Here is a 16919-nt window from a genome sequence, read left to right as displayed (position 1 = left end):
AGAGTCTGTTTCTCCGAGTACTTCTACTTCTAAGATTGCCATCCCGAGATTATCGATTCGTGAAGTGGCCGTGGGGCCACGCACTAGGAAGGCGTGTAAGGAATGCAGAAACCGCAAGGCCAAATGCGACGGTCGCCAGCCATGTAGTCGATGCGCGGCTTGTGGAATAGAGTGCGTCTACATTGATGGGAAAAGAGAGACCATGGAGAGGTGCGTTCGCATTCATGCTGCGCTGAGAAATTACAGTGACTGACAGATTTCAGGAGATACCGAGATCTTGAAAGTCAGGTTCAGGTGTACGAGAAACTCCTGCGCCGGGTACAGTTTCGAGTCTCGCCCAAGGACGGGGACCTTATCGCTCGGACTCTTGCCCATGTATGCCACCATCTGAATGACTGTTTATAAGCTTTGGCCCCTATTGACATTTTTCAAGTACAGCGAGACATCTGACATGGAGGGCACCGTTACAGATCGTAGGCAGTCCCAAGCAGTAGGGGATGGTGCCGTGTACGCAATAGAGTGTGTACAGGAGGACCTTCATAGTAGCAAAACTTTACAGCCCATTGGATTTATTGGCGGTCCTTCTGAGCTGTCCTGGATTCAGGATTTGAACCAGGAGGTCGAGAAATACACAATATCTTCGGATGGAATCTCTCCGAATGGAGTTCCAACTAATGACTCAGAAGTTTTGAGTAGGGTGAGTTATTTTCTGGATGATCAGGAGCTGGCCATTTATGGAAACATTGATCTTCAGATTCAGCCACCTCAAGGTGTTGCGGAGCAACTGCTTTGCCTATACTTTCAGACTGTGCATCTTTCGTTTCCTATTATCAGCAAACTGTCCTTTACGCAACAAGTGGGCAGATATTACGCCAACCCAAATCTACGTCCGCCGAAGAAATGGCTCGCGATTTTGAATTTGGTTTTTGCTGCTGCTGCCAAGTTTGCACATTTAGTACCTCAACATTTGATGCAGTCCATGGATAGCCCGACGGAGTATTTCTTCCGGGCTCAGCAACTCGCTACCGCAGAAAATCCATTAATTGAACATCCCAATCTTCAACAGGTACAAATTGAAGGTCTCACTGCGTTTCTGTGTATGGTGTTGGGCCATATTAATAGGTGCGATGGCAGTTTTGCTTACCCTTTGCTTGCCTTTCCTTTCCTCTTTCCTTCTTAGTTTACCTCTGTTCGTCAAAAGCCCCCCACGTCCTCACCGAATCGCAGGTCCTGGAGAGTGTGTGGTATCGCAATAAGGTCTTCCATTGCTATGGGAATAAATTTGCGGAATCAGAGTACAGAAATATCCAATACTTCTAGAGAGATCCGATACCGTGTTTGGTGGTCACTCTATACACTGGAAAACACACTTTCAGTGATGACTGGCCGGCCTACTGGAACTTCAGATAGGTTCTGTACGACACCTTTGCCAATACCTTTCGAAGAAGAGCAATTTCATCAAGACCCTGCTGTGAAACTCTTAGCGGATTCGGGATTTCGTGCTGAGTATATGCGGGACTTTACATTCTTCGGATGTACCCCTGCGAACAGGCCTCCAAATACCGACAAAATTGGCGGCCGAAGGCCTGACTCCAAACCTCAGGATATTGTCCCTAATAATTCTCGATATTTTCTCTATTTTGTCGAGCTGACCAAGATCATGCGTCAAGCAGTTGATTCCTTGTACAGTCCGGGATTCGCAAGACGTCCTTGGCTTACTATCTATGCGGCCATGATAGACCTGGTGCACGAAACAGACGAATGGCTTTCCGGTTTAGCTGAAGCCTTTAGCTTCAAGGATCATCAAGAATCAGGTCGATTTGACAGGTGGAAGTGGGGCCTTGCCGTCAGATTTCATAGTGTGAGGATTACAATATGTCGGCCATCCCTTTGTCGGTCGGGAAGGCACAGACAGGGCACCGAGCCTTCCAAGGATCTTCAGGAAACCGCAGATATATGTATTGATTCAGCTTGCCAGCTTCTGGATCTCCTGCCTGATAAGCCTGACGGTATCTGGTTGGCCCAGGTATCTCCATGGTGGTGTGTCCTGCACTACCTCATGCAGTCAGCAACCATACTGCTGATAGAGCTGGGCTATCGCATCGGAACCGGTGCAGACCAGGCCGCTTTCATCGAATCACGCATTAAAAAAGCGCTAGACTGGCTTTCCGCTCTGGCGGCTGATGATCTCGCTGCTGAACGTGCTTTCAGAGTCTGCGATAGTCTTCATCGTCGGCTCCTTCTCCGCTCGATTATCGAACAGGACAGAGTTCCTAGGTTCTCTGCGGCGCTGTCAACAAAACTTACGCCTTCTGACGATGTCCCAAATTTAGTCTCCCAGGCTGAGCACAATTTTACTCATGTTCCCGTTATGCCGCACAGAACGGGAGAGTCGGCATTTATGGACTCAGAAATGAGGAACGAGACAATGTTCCATCCAGCGCTCCAGACACCGTACGACGAATTCATGCCGTACAATTTGGACAGTGCATGGAACTGATCATAGAAATCAGCCGTTATCAAGTATGTGATAGAATAGTTAGACTATCACAGTTAGAATCATCAGGAAGATATATTACGGTAGTCAGTAAATATAAAGATCATGCGATTATCCATAGGCTAGCTAATCATGATAAATATAAGATAAGGATCTCTTATTATTGAACTGCTACTAATTTCCTAAGAATTAGTCTATTCTGCATTTCTGTGAATATAGGCTACATTTATCTTTAATATATAAATCTATGATATTTAATAATTCATTTCTTACCTACATTGGTATATCAAAAGTTTGTATTATCCCTTGTTCCAAGCTAGCCATTCCGCTTCCTAATTAAGCTATCTAGATATAAGGGTGAATGTGATGAGATAGTGTGAAGAGTATATCTTATTCGCGAACACAAATATAGGGTTAATATTGTTAAAGTATTATTATTAATTATCTTCTTTCTCTATCCACAAATAATAAAGTATTCACGGGTAGCCTGTGTAGAGTGGTTAACGGCCAGGGTAGGGTAGGTTAATGGAAAAATTTATACCTGCTGTCAGATTAACAGTTAGATATAAGAAAATCTTATATTTAATCACAGAACAGCCAAAAATAAGACAGTTAATTATCTTAATTATTCTTAATACCAAAATTTACCTGCTATATACCAGAGGAGTAATGACATTGCAATGCAATACTATTAGGGTGCAGGAACCCCAAATATTTTAATCCACTCTGATTAGTCAGATTTCTGGACAAGAGGGATGTAATACTATTATATTCCTGACTATAATACTATTATATTTTAGAAAGATTTTCTGTTAAAATTCTAATATATTTGAACTGTACTATTTATTTAGTATTTTTTTAATTTTCAGCAGTATTGCTATACTGGTAGAGTAGATAACTATATTTAAATCTAGTAAATTAACAAAGAAATATTTTTTATTAAAGTAATATTTTTCTATTACCTGTCTGTATAAATCATTAGTAAGCTTGATCAAGATATATATATATATATATAATATATAATTATTCTCTGCAGCCCAATTCTCTCTTTTAATCTTATTTTTATCTTGTAGTAATCCTACCTATTCTATATTTTTTTTTTCTACTTAATTTAGCTACTCTAAATACATAATGGAATCTAGTAATACTAAAGCTGAATCTCTTTTTTATATATATTATCTTCTATGTCTTCTTATATGCTGTGACTGTTAATATAAAGTATAATTAAATAAGATTTATAGATATCTTAATATTAAATATATAAAATAATTTATATCTAGTAAACAACAGTTAATAATATTTCTTATTCAGAAATAGAATAGTATTATATTTATTAATATTAAATTTATTCTTTCTTATACTTTTTCTGAACCTGTTCCTATTATTCTAGAACTTACAGATAATTTATAATATTATTATAATGGCTAGTCCTGTCTGTATATTATATATAATATATATACTATATATAATTACTAGTATTAAGTCTATGAATAATCTTAATATAAATATATTAGTAAATTAATATTATTTAATATATAGATTACTGTGATTAAAGTACAGGTAAAGATTTATTATATTATCTATTAATAAGTATTTTCTATGTATAAAAACTTTTATTATATTTATATTCTTAACCCGCGTGAAATATTATCTGAGGAAATATTTTTATTATTAATTAATATATAACAGACTGTGGAGCATACTTTCTAGGTATAGAAAGTATATAAAAATATACAGATTTTAAATATTATTATATTAGATATAGCAGCTGATATTAATCTATAATTATAATTTATATAATAAATAATTTATCTATAAGGAATTTAATCTGATAATATTCTCTATAATATTAATTCTTTTAATATATACAGTCCAGTGAATCTTATATACTACCTCTCTTTACTAGTAGATTATAATTTAGAATCTGAAATATCTACCAGAGATTCTCTTTGACTGAAGTCTAATTATCTGGACTAGTTCTAGTTAAAGAAGATTTCTAGCACTGACTCTAATATAGAAATAGTTATATTAATTTTTTAGTATATTCTTGACTAGCTAGTATAGAAGAGTTAATAGATTATCTAATATTATAAATTTATTATCTGGCTGGAGACTGTGCAGATATAAGTTAATAAATTATTATATTATATACTGCTGGAATATATAAATATATAAAATATCTATAAGCATATAATTTTATAACAGTAGATATTTATTTTCTTTATATAAATTTAACAGCTATATAAATAATATAGTTTATTTTATACATTTACTGCCTGATAGCAGGATAAATAAATACAGCTGTGATAGACTATATAGATTTTTAATAATATATCTATTACTGGTAGTAGTGGTGGTTATAATAATAATATTATTTATAAAGAGGACTTCCTAGTGTCATAGTTAATAAGTTTATAAAAATAGATTTATTTTAAAATCTGTGTTGAACTGTTTAATTAATATTATTATAATAATAAATATAAAAGTGTTTTTGTCTGTGTAATAGCTATTCTTGATTATAAAGAAAATAAATAATAGAATCTAGAAATCTATCTACTAATTTTATTAAATATAATCAAGCTTGCCCGGTTCTTTATTATATAAAAAATATTATAGCTTAATCTAGTAATATAACAGATTATTATAGTCTAGTAATATAAATATAATAATACTCTGTGGGCCCTAGTTAATGTAAATAAGAATTTAACAGATCTTATTATAAATATAAATTATAATTAATATAACAGCCGGTCTAGTTCTGGTATCTTTTCTCAGTAATCTAATTTTATTTTCAGTATTATCTTTAGTACTCCAGTTTATATTATATAATAATTTATTTTATTTATTATATATTCTCTACTAGGCTGTATCTTCTTTAAGTATATTAAGTTTATAATATAAAAGTTTATAATTTAAAGAATATACAAGCCTATATAGATCCTTTTTGACTAGTATATTTATAGACTATGGATATATTATATAGCTGGAGAGTAATAAGATCTTATATAAAAATATATAATTTATAATAAGCTACCTGCGGAGCTTTCTATATGATTTTATAAATATAACTAAAAATATTTTATTATAATTATTATTTATAAAGGACTTTCCTGCTATCTTATAATAATATTTTTATAATAATTTTTATTATATCTTCTCTGGCTGGAGCTTTCTGCAGGACTAGTATATTATATAATTTATAGTAGAATATTACTGATTTATTATATAACTATAAAAGAAAGTAATACTCCAGTATAAGTTTATCTGTATTTATGGCTTTTATCTCTCTAAGATAATAATATATCTTGTTCAGGTTATATAATTTAAAAAGAAATTAATTATATTTATTTATATAATAACTAGATAATTAATATATATTCCTGAGCTTCTCAGTATATAGTATATGAATATAGATATTAATTACTATTATATTATTTATATTAAAGATAGTTTAGTAATCCTGACCAGTGTATATTATAAGAGTTTTTATATTAATAATAATATTAAGATTATTTATTATTATTTTTTCCAGGAGGTGGGTGAGCTGCTGGTATATTATTTATAATTAATTTTATTTTTTATTTAGTAGCTGGAGATTACCGTGTCTATAAAATATTTAATATATATATATCAAGATAATCTAGTCTATAAAGACTAGAAAAATATATTATCTATAAAGAAATTATTTTATCTCTGGAGACCTGACCTGGGAATATAATAAATATAAATCTTAAAATACTTCTAGACTGTGCTCTAGTAAGAGATTCAGAATTATTTAATCTAGATTAGGATTAATATTATAGTATACTGGGATATTATTATTAATATTAATTATTACTTTCTCTGATTAATTAGCTACTTTATCTAAGATTATAAAATAGAGTATATTACTGGCATAACAGCTATAAATTTTAATAACAAGATTTATATAAATATTAATTAATAAATAAATTATATTACAGACCTGCAGGCCGTCCATTTCTTTTATATTATAGAAATAATATATAATAGACAGATTATTAAAATAATTAGTATTATAGCTTACTGACAGGTACTTTTCTAGTTAAATAATATTAATTAATACTGTTTTCTTAGCTTTATCTTTATTATTAGTTATATATTTATAATATATATTTTATAGATACCAGTACTCTGGAAGCAGGCTGCAGCGGAAGACTAAATATTATAATAATAATTTCTAAATATTATATAGATAACAGCAGTCCTCTAGCAAATAATAAATAATTCTAGAATATAATTGTATAGTATACAAGTAGAAATTCTCCAGGTAATATAGAATAGTAAGAATCTTGTAGTTATAATTATATATATAAATAATAATAAAAGCCTGTTATTTATATTTCCAGTCTTTCTGGAACCAGATAATATTATTATTATTATTATACTATTACTGAGCCTGCAGCAGAATTTACTGTAATACTGCTAGATACTGGATCTTATATATATAAAATAAAAAAATTATAATTCTTTTAATAATATAATTATTATATTAGTTATTTTAAAATTTATTGAGTATAGTATGTTTTATATCTTTCTTAATTAATTCTGTGTATAATATTGCCTGGACTATATTATTATTAATAAATATTATATAATTCTCTATAATCTGTCTAGTTTTTAATTAATATTATATTATTTTAGTTATCTGATATAGGTACAGATCCAGTTTGTATATCTGATAGTTATATTATTTTTTATTAAGAAAAAGTATCTTTATGAGTGCTTGAAATAATTATATAATAATATATATCTTATCCAGGACCGCACTAACCAGACTAATATTATATATATTATATAATATCTAATTCTACTTTATAAGATATCTCCAGAGCTCTATGCGTGGCTAGAGTCTAAGATTATATTAATATATCTTTATTATATAGCCAGCCGGATGCAGGAGGACAAGATTATTATTTATATTAATTTAATTAATTAAATTTCTATACTAGTCTAGTCTCTGGACTGCTCTGTTTACTATAATAAATAAATTAACTAATTAGATTTTTTATAATATTTTACTAAGAATTATACTTCTGTTCTTACTACCATAAGTATTCTTAGTATAAATATTAATATATCTGATATCTAATATATTATATATATAGACTAATCCTAGTTACTTCTGGATTATATATAGAAAAGTAAATATATTAAATATAACAGGCAGTACAGTCTAGTAATTATTATTTATCTAGCTGGGGAGGATCAGGTGCTGTTTTAATTAATAAAAATATTAATAATAGACAGAAAATAGGTCTGGAACTATTTCTAAGTTTTCTGCTAGTATTATATACTGGATTATTATTTAAATAAAATTTAGTATAATTATCTGTATAAGAGCTGTCAGGATTATCTTACTAACCTGCTATATAATTAATATTATTTTTATTTTATAGTCTTCTAGTCAGGTACACACAGCAGTCTGTAAATTATTTTTTTAACTAGAATTAGCTAGGCTGTATTCTCTAATATAATAAACAAGTCTTAGTTCTTCTTATTAATTATATTTCTCTTTTAGATAGTTATATTACTGTTACTATTAATCTTATTATTACTATTATTATTACTGTTACTGTTATTAATTTTTCTGATACTAATATTATCCTGGAAACTATTCTTCTTAGATCTACTGTCTGTATATATATAAATATAATTATATTTTTATATATAATAATAGATTATCCAGCGCCGCCTGATAGAGAAGAATATTACTAAAAAATACTATAATAATAAAAGTATTATTATATCTATACTATAAATAGCATGAACAGATAGTTATATATTTTTTATTTCTATTTATAGTAATGGAGCTATCAGGTACAGGAATAAATAATTTTTATATAGAATTATATTTAATATTTATATTATTAATTATATTATTAGTATAGTATATTACAGAATATCTATTCTAGCTAGTAGAAAAAAAAGTTATATAATTACTAGAATATTCTATTATTCATAGTAGCTATGATATTATATAAACTATAAATTAATTTAGTTAAAAGACTCTGGATACAGTAACTTATCTTATAAAATATTAATTATACTAATTAACAGATAATATATAGTTATTTTAATTAATCTAGTCTATTAAACTATAACTGTCTCTTTAATAAATACTGCTGGCTTTATAAAATATACCAGAAACTTAAGAATCCCACACAGGTATTAAAAATAAATAATAAGAAAGAATAGATTTAACTAGACTATTAATTAAAAGATATTCTATATCAGCCAGCCAGTTAGTTATTATTACTATTATAACTAGTACTACTAAAAAAGAAAGTTAAGAAATTTTCTTTGACTAGAGCTAGTTATCTACTCCTAGCTCTAGTTAAAGAAAGCTTTTAATAAAATAATAATCAGTTTATTTTAGATAAAACCCTGTTATTAATTCTAATTATAAAAGAAAATATTATTCTACTATATTGAACATATAGATTTCTTATATTTAAGATTAATTATTAATACTGTATTATTCTGCCACCGTCCGCAGCGGCTTTAGATAATAAATAGATATACTAATTTATAATTATATAACTATATACTTTATAATATTTGCCCAATATATCTAATAAAGATTAAATATAGAGATTTACTGAATAAAGCATGCAGGTTATATTCTATAGTATAATAAATATATCTCTTTTATTAAAGTATCCTGTATATAATATATTACTAGTTTTTTTAAATTATCTAATCTCTGTAGCAGTAAGTCCAGGTACTTAGACTATTAATTAAGATAATAATCTTAATTAATTATTTTATTTATTTCTATAGTCTCTTTAATTAAATAATCTCTCTTTTTTTATAACAAAGCCAGATTCTCAGCTGGAACTATCTTTATTTTAATTTATAAAAAATAATAATAATAAAGTTAAGTCTTTCTATAGTCTCCTGAATATAGAATCTATAATTAAAAATCTATTTCCAGAAGCCTACTATAACCCCTCGCAGCGTGTTATAAAAAATAGAAAAAAGATTATTATTAATTTAGATAGTAAGGATACAGATTTATTCAGCTTATTTAAATTATTAAAAGATTTTCTTATAAGATTTATTAAATTATCTAGTTTTGTAAATAAAAAAGATAGTAAGCATAATATATCTAATCTAGAAATAACTGTATAAAATAGCTTTAAAAATAGTATAAAATCAGATAAATAATCCTATTCTCTAATAATAGTTTTAAAATATAGCTATATACTAGATTTATTTATTATCTAAGCAGTTAATAATAATAAGATTAAGACTAGTATTACTAAGCTGAAGACTGCCTTTGAAAAAAAATATATAAAAAAGAATAAAAATCAAGATAATAAAAAATATAGTTTAGATTTATTAAATATATAGTTTAATAAGAATACCCTTACATCAGCTCTGGATAATTAAAATAATAGATTAAAATTATAATATCTGCTTAATACTGTCCAGAAGACTGAGTCTTAAGATATAAAGAAATTATTATACTTTTATTAATAAAAAGTAAGATATTAAATATTCTTTTCTATTAAAATTATCTATTTAATTCAATTCTTTAACCAGCAGTAGCTATATAAAAATAAATATATTCTATCTATAGTTACTGCCTACTATACTATCTCTTATCAATAAAAAAGCAGCTAAATTATTATATAGAAATATATTATTTTCTTGTAATATTCTTTTAGATAATATCTCTTTCTTATTTAATTAAGACAGTGAACTCTTATAGTATAATATATAAATTCTGGAAATAGTCTCCCACCCAGTGAAAATATCATATAAATTATATCTATATTAACAGTGGCTATTTTCATAGACTAGTATTTAAAGAATCAGATTACTCTTCTATTTTATTTTTTCTTTTATTTATTTTTTATATACTGTCTCCCTATTCATTCTCCGAGAGAGAAAGAGAGATAGATATATATATATATATTTATAAATTACTTTTTAAAAATATATTGATATGGATATATATATATATCTTATATTTTTTGGTTTAGATATATTTCTCTGACTATAATTATAAAAGATATTATATTAATCTTTTCTCTCTTTATAATTAATAAGGATAGAAAATCTATTACTAGTAATTTCAAGACTAATAAATATTCAGAAGTGGTTATTCTTATCTAGAATATAATATACTTCTACTGAGAGATCCTGTTACTACTACTGGAATACTTGATTATAGAACTAATATAATATATATTCCAGTATTCTAAATCAGATAAATTTCTAAATCTAACACCCTAGTACAGCTTATAATAATATATATATTATTATTTATTTATTCTGCCAGGTATATAATGATAACAAGAGCACTAATAATTTTATATATATTTATTTATCAAGTCTCTTCGGGGAAATTTCCAGAGATTAGAAAATATAATTATATATTTTATAAAAATCTCTAATTAAATATAATATAATCTCTGATATATTATAGAACATGCATAACTGATATAATTATTATATAAATAAAATAAATATCATGTAATTAACAGCTTTATTCTTCCTATTTAAAAGCTATATATTCTTAATAAATATACTCTGTGTTGGTGCTGGCCACCAACAACTTGGGTGAACCTGCTAGGTTCCGCCGCGTGGTTCTGCCACCAGCGGCCGCCTTACAAGGAAGGCCAACCTCCCCGCCGATAGTTTAGAGTAATAAGACAACTAAGAAAAGATAATACTATAATTCATTCATTATTTACACAGGTAGTATTAATATAGTAGCATATCCTAGTTTTTAATCCAGAGATTATCTATCTATACAGAAAAACTGAACAGAGCAGAACAACCGCAATTAATCTCTTATTTAATAATTTATCTAGTATAATCTAATAAATCTAAATGCCATCCTCCTAGCCCATTAACTACAAACTTTCATTAATACTAAACACGGTTTTACAAAACAGTGGCTGTCTGATCTTACTTCCTATTTAAATAAAATACTACAGCAACATTCTTTCCCCCTGAACTTTATATTATATCCAAATAATTAGATATATTTAAAAAAAATATTTAACACCGCAGTCAGGAAGTACATCCAAGTAATATTAATTATCATACTTATAAGATATATAAACACATTACCATTACAAAACATACTGCAAAAACCATTAGCTGAACTACTACAGAATACAGCTCCTGGAAGATATCTGTTTAAGTAATTAATAATACCAGTAAATATATTTACTATAGTACTGGGATTATAACCAGCATCTATATAATAAAGGAAATAACTATTTAGTAAATCCTATATCTAAAAAATAAATTTATCTTTTTAAAAAAGATTACAAGAGAATCAGCAATATCAGAATCTAAACACTATCTGATCTCAAAATCTCATTTAACCAGATAATTATATTAAACCAGAAAATACTGTTAAACAAGGTAATCTGGCTAAATTACTAAATTTTACTTAATAACAGATCAGAACACCCTTCTAATCTTACTATTTCTCTAAAAAGTTATTAATAGAGTCTATCTTATCAATGTCAATTTTAAATCTCTTATTTAACTTTAATTATTTAACTATGGATAATAACTACTTAAATACTCATATTACAGCTCTTGCAGATACAGTAAAAATCTAAGTACCAGCTATTCTATAATTTCTATAATAAAACCAGAATAATCCTCTACCAAACCCGTCTTCTATATAAAGACAGGCCCCTGATTATAAATACAGAGGTTTTATACCAGCTTAGATCCAATATCTAAAACAGATAATGGCTAGAGTAATTACTAATACTCTAACTCATATACAGAGATAACCACATCTATCATATAAACTAATAACCAGACCTGATACTATGCCTGATCTCTGTATACAACCAAAGAATATCTATAGTATATCTTATTATATACTACCCTACTAATCCTATTAATCTCATTAATATCCAGTACCTTATTTTTATAATTAATATCAAGCCTGCCCTTATGAACCACACCAGATCAATGGTTATTAGGATAATGGATATCCTAATTAATATGGTTATGGTTATAATAATGGAAATAATAATAATAATAATAACAGACATAATAACAGCCAAAGATCCAACTATTAGTGTGTAGCCAATATTAACTATTTTTATTTTAATATATTTATAAACTGGAAACATAGAGATATTATTAACAAGAATAACAAGGTCTGGTATAGATCAATCTATATATTTATTAAATATCTGCAATAATTAGCAATCACAAAAGACCTCCGGAAGATTATTCAAAATATTAACATGTGCTTCCGTGGCGAAGCTCTCAGCTAGTAATTAAATAAACTAAGCCTGGATATTTAACAGGTCTTACTTTAATTAAACAACATTAATTTACTTTACAGACAGCTAAAAAATAAATTCTGCCTGTTATCCAGTCATACCCAACAGTAATTAGAAAATTATTATTATATAATTAATAACATTCACATAAATCATCTTTCTTCTGCTTATATTTTCTAATTAATAAGACTTACTTATCAATACAGCAATAATAATCCTTATTCCCTGGTTTTACATGCCTGGTAACACATAGATATCTAACTTTAAGAATTAATTAATAAACCCTCTACTTTAATAACTATCCCGGAATTTATTCAGCTCCTTACTAATAAGTTAATAAACTGGAAGAATAAATAAAATCCTATACTCTATTATCTCCAGAATAATTACTATTCCTAGAATAATAATAATACTAATTCTACCAGCTATAATAACTGCTATCTATATACCATGAACTGAAGCTACAGCAACCAAAGAAACTGGTAAAATAATAATAACTAGCAGAATAATAGTAACCAGTATCCTTGGCAACAGAACAACACACAACAGAATTATAACTAATAAAATAAAAACCAATAAAACTATAGAAACTAATAAGATAACCAGAGAAGTACATAGAATCAATAAAATAATATATTATTCTAAGATAATAACTATAATCAATAAAACTATAATATCATAAACTACTTCTATCCTCAAGGAAACAATTATAGTAAGAATAACTTTAATAATAATAATAATAATAATAACTATTATTAGTAATACCAGAGAGTATACTATAACATAGATACAGATAATTATAAAGAAGATGACTACTACAGCAAGACTAAGAAAGAAATAAACACGGAGTAATAATATTATAATAATAATAATTACTAGCCAGATAAATATAATAAGAATTATCATGATAATAATAAATCAGGCCAAGAACCTGAACTAATTAATAATAGAGATAATCAAGATAATACCTAATATTACTACTATACAGAGAGTTTTCTATTAAATAATACTATACACACCTATCTCAAAGATTATCCAGAAGAAATATAAGTATATCACACTAATCCTCTCATGTATATTATTAAGTCTAATATTAATTATTTACTAAACCTGACCGACGGCTATTCCTTCAAGAATTAATAATATATTATTATAAAAGCAGTCTTCGCCCCTATATCAGATAATATCTAACTGGTTTACTTGGATATCAATTATATAATAAATATCATAGACTGATAATTTACAAGAAAGCAAGTTCTAAATCTAAATATTTTCAAATATATACTAGTATTAATCCGCGGTATTACAGACAGCTTTACAAGTATTAAATATATACTACTCAATATCTACTTTATTACCTGATAATAAAACAAACTAATTCTTATAAAAATTATATTAGAGACCTATTTAACAGATAATCTAAAAATAAACCTGTTAATCAGGTCCAACATACTGGGACCAGAGGATTTTATTATTAACTATAACTAACAGAAAATAACTATTATCAGCTGTAACCATATAATAATCTCTATTATTATTACTTTTAAACTAAACTATTATCCCTAACCGCGACCGGTGTTCACCAGTAAATATTTTATAATTAAATTATATTTAAAAACCATAATCCCCATCTGATAGTACCAGGACTTGTCTACTAATAAAGACTATTTATTTAAATTAAAAAAATAATCTCATAGCATCACATTATTTATATATATAGTTAATACTTATTTCTCTTATATAATAGCATATAATAATACAGCTAATCCTGTTATAATCAACTACCATACACAGTTAGATAATATCACTGAATTCAAAGCTGCTAGTATCTATTATATATCTGATATAAATCTTAAAAAAAATCTAATAACTCTTACAGCAGTCCAGCCCGCAGAAAACAGACTATTACAGCTACTAAAAGCCAATCCTAAGATATATAAATAACTTCTGAATAGTATTACTATCTATAACATTCTTATTAAACAGGACTGTCTCAAATAAATATATAATCTATACCCCAACATCTGGATAAACAGAGATATTATTAAAATATCCATGGACAGATAACTTAAAATCTATATAAAATCTAGCTGGAAAGACTATTTAAAAAAACAGTTCAAGATCTATAGCCTTGGTAAACCATACTGTGACATAATCAATAAAACATTTAATAAACTAACTTATCTTAATTATATAGATTACTCGAAAAACTTCTGCTACACAGATATCTCAATATTTATAATAACTAAAACTATATATTACAAAGATTAATTTAAAGTCAAATTCTGACCTATGATTAATATCTGTAATCTTAATAATAATACTATACCTGATATATACCCCGTGCCATCCCAACAGAAAATTATTACTAAAGTAGCTGGAGATATATATCTCTCTATTATAAATACAGTATCTATATTTTACTAATAGCTAGTACATCTATTATTCTAGAAATATACTAGTATTGTTACCTATCACGGCCAAGAATTTCTTAAAATTATACTAATAGACTTTCTTAACAATATACTACATATCCAACACCAAGTTAATGACATGTTTCAGTGTATATATGTCTTTCTGTATATCTATATTAATAATTTCCTCTGCTATAACAAGTCATTTAATAATTATATTATATACCTTGAATAATTATTTTGTAAGTATAATAAAATATAGATTATCTTAGTACTAAAAAAGTTCTATATTACTTTCCTAACAATCCGGCTACTTAACTAAAACATTAATAGCCTAGGAATAACTATTATAGAAAAGAAACTGGAAGTTATCTCCAGTATAATATTTCCTATTAACTTATCTAATCTCAACTATTATATTAGACTTACTTAATGGTTAAGCACATACATTCTAATATATATTACTATTATTAAACTATTATAAACTTATAAAATATTACTTGCTACAACAATACCTGCTGGCATTATTAAAAAAGCTCGCAAATAATAAATAAAAGCTATACCAGTGATATAACTATTCTTAATAGAAAAAGAGACTTTTTAAATAATTCAGAAATTATTTACTAATCCTTTCTTATTAATCCATTTTAACAAGTTATGTACCCTGTATATTAACATCAATTTTTCAAAGAAGAGAGATTATAGCAGCATGTTTTTCTATATAACTCTTAACATCTCTGATAATAAGTTATATAATAAAGATTAAGATTTAAAAAATCTACTAGATCAAGATACTATCTAATTAATACTCTTCTTATCTTAACAGCTAACACCAGCTGAACAGAACTATTAGCTAATTAAACTAGAGATCTCCGGCCTTATATAAATTATCTGCAAAGCCTAATATTATATTAAAATCACCCGTCAAGTAGTAATCTATATAGACCATACCGGAACAGTTAATATAACTAAATAAACCCGGTTGATGATAATAATCTCCCCGGAGAAACTAAATCTATACTTAATACATGTATCATAATATCTACAGCTATTCTAGTTAGAAATCTATTATAAATCTAATAAAATCTATCTGATCCTAGACATGCTTTCCCGTCTTCCATTATACTATAAGAATAAACCAGAATCTTATTCTCTGGAAATACTCTTTGAAACTAAGATTAATCCAGGAAACAGACTAGTTATTATTTATTATAATAATTATACAATCTACACAGTCCAGCTACACCTGGACTTCGAATAAAAAATCAAAAAAGAATACAAGACTGATAAACAGTAGTCAGCTGTTCTACAGATCTTATATAGAAATAAAAGTATTACTAACCTATTTATCTTATTATTCTATAAAACAGATAATTTATTATATAACTCTGATAACAGCCTTTATATACTATATATACTATTCCATAAGATTCTTAAGCTGGTATATAACCAATAAGAACATCTAGATCTAGAATATATCCTAGATCAGCTCTGAGACCTTATCTTTGACTGTACTAGACACTAAATAAAAATATATATCCACTACTATTCAAAGTATATTAAGAAATATACTTACTACTATTTTATTTATAGTTTCCTCCAACTAATTATACTCCCATCAGTACTGTTCCATATAATAATAATTAATATTATCCTTGCTCTGCCGGACAAATAATATAATATAATATATTTAATCACAGATAAATTCACTAAATA

General features: G+C 27.1%; 1 protein-coding gene across 1 annotated transcript; it reads left to right on the top strand.

The window, feature by feature from the left end:
- Positions 1-13: 13 nt before the first annotated feature.
- Positions 14-2245, top strand: BO87DRAFT_265762 (uncharacterized protein; the record flags this gene model as incomplete). Its single annotated transcript, XM_025618886.1, has 4 exons — positions 14-210; positions 264-397; positions 492-1122; positions 1228-2245. Coding segments are annotated over 4 exons (1980 nt in total), but the record flags the coding sequence as incomplete, so codon positions are not given.
- Between the last annotated feature and the right edge of the window lie 14674 nt (positions 2246-16919).

The sequence above is a fragment of the Aspergillus neoniger genome, assembly GCF_003184625.1.
Source record: "Aspergillus neoniger CBS 115656 unplaced genomic scaffold BO87scaffold_18, whole genome shotgun sequence".
NCBI classification, from domain to species: Eukaryota; Fungi; Ascomycota; class Eurotiomycetes; order Eurotiales; family Aspergillaceae; genus Aspergillus; species Aspergillus neoniger.
Note: the sequence above shows the minus strand (reverse complement) of the source record. Positions and strands in the feature narration are given on the sequence as shown.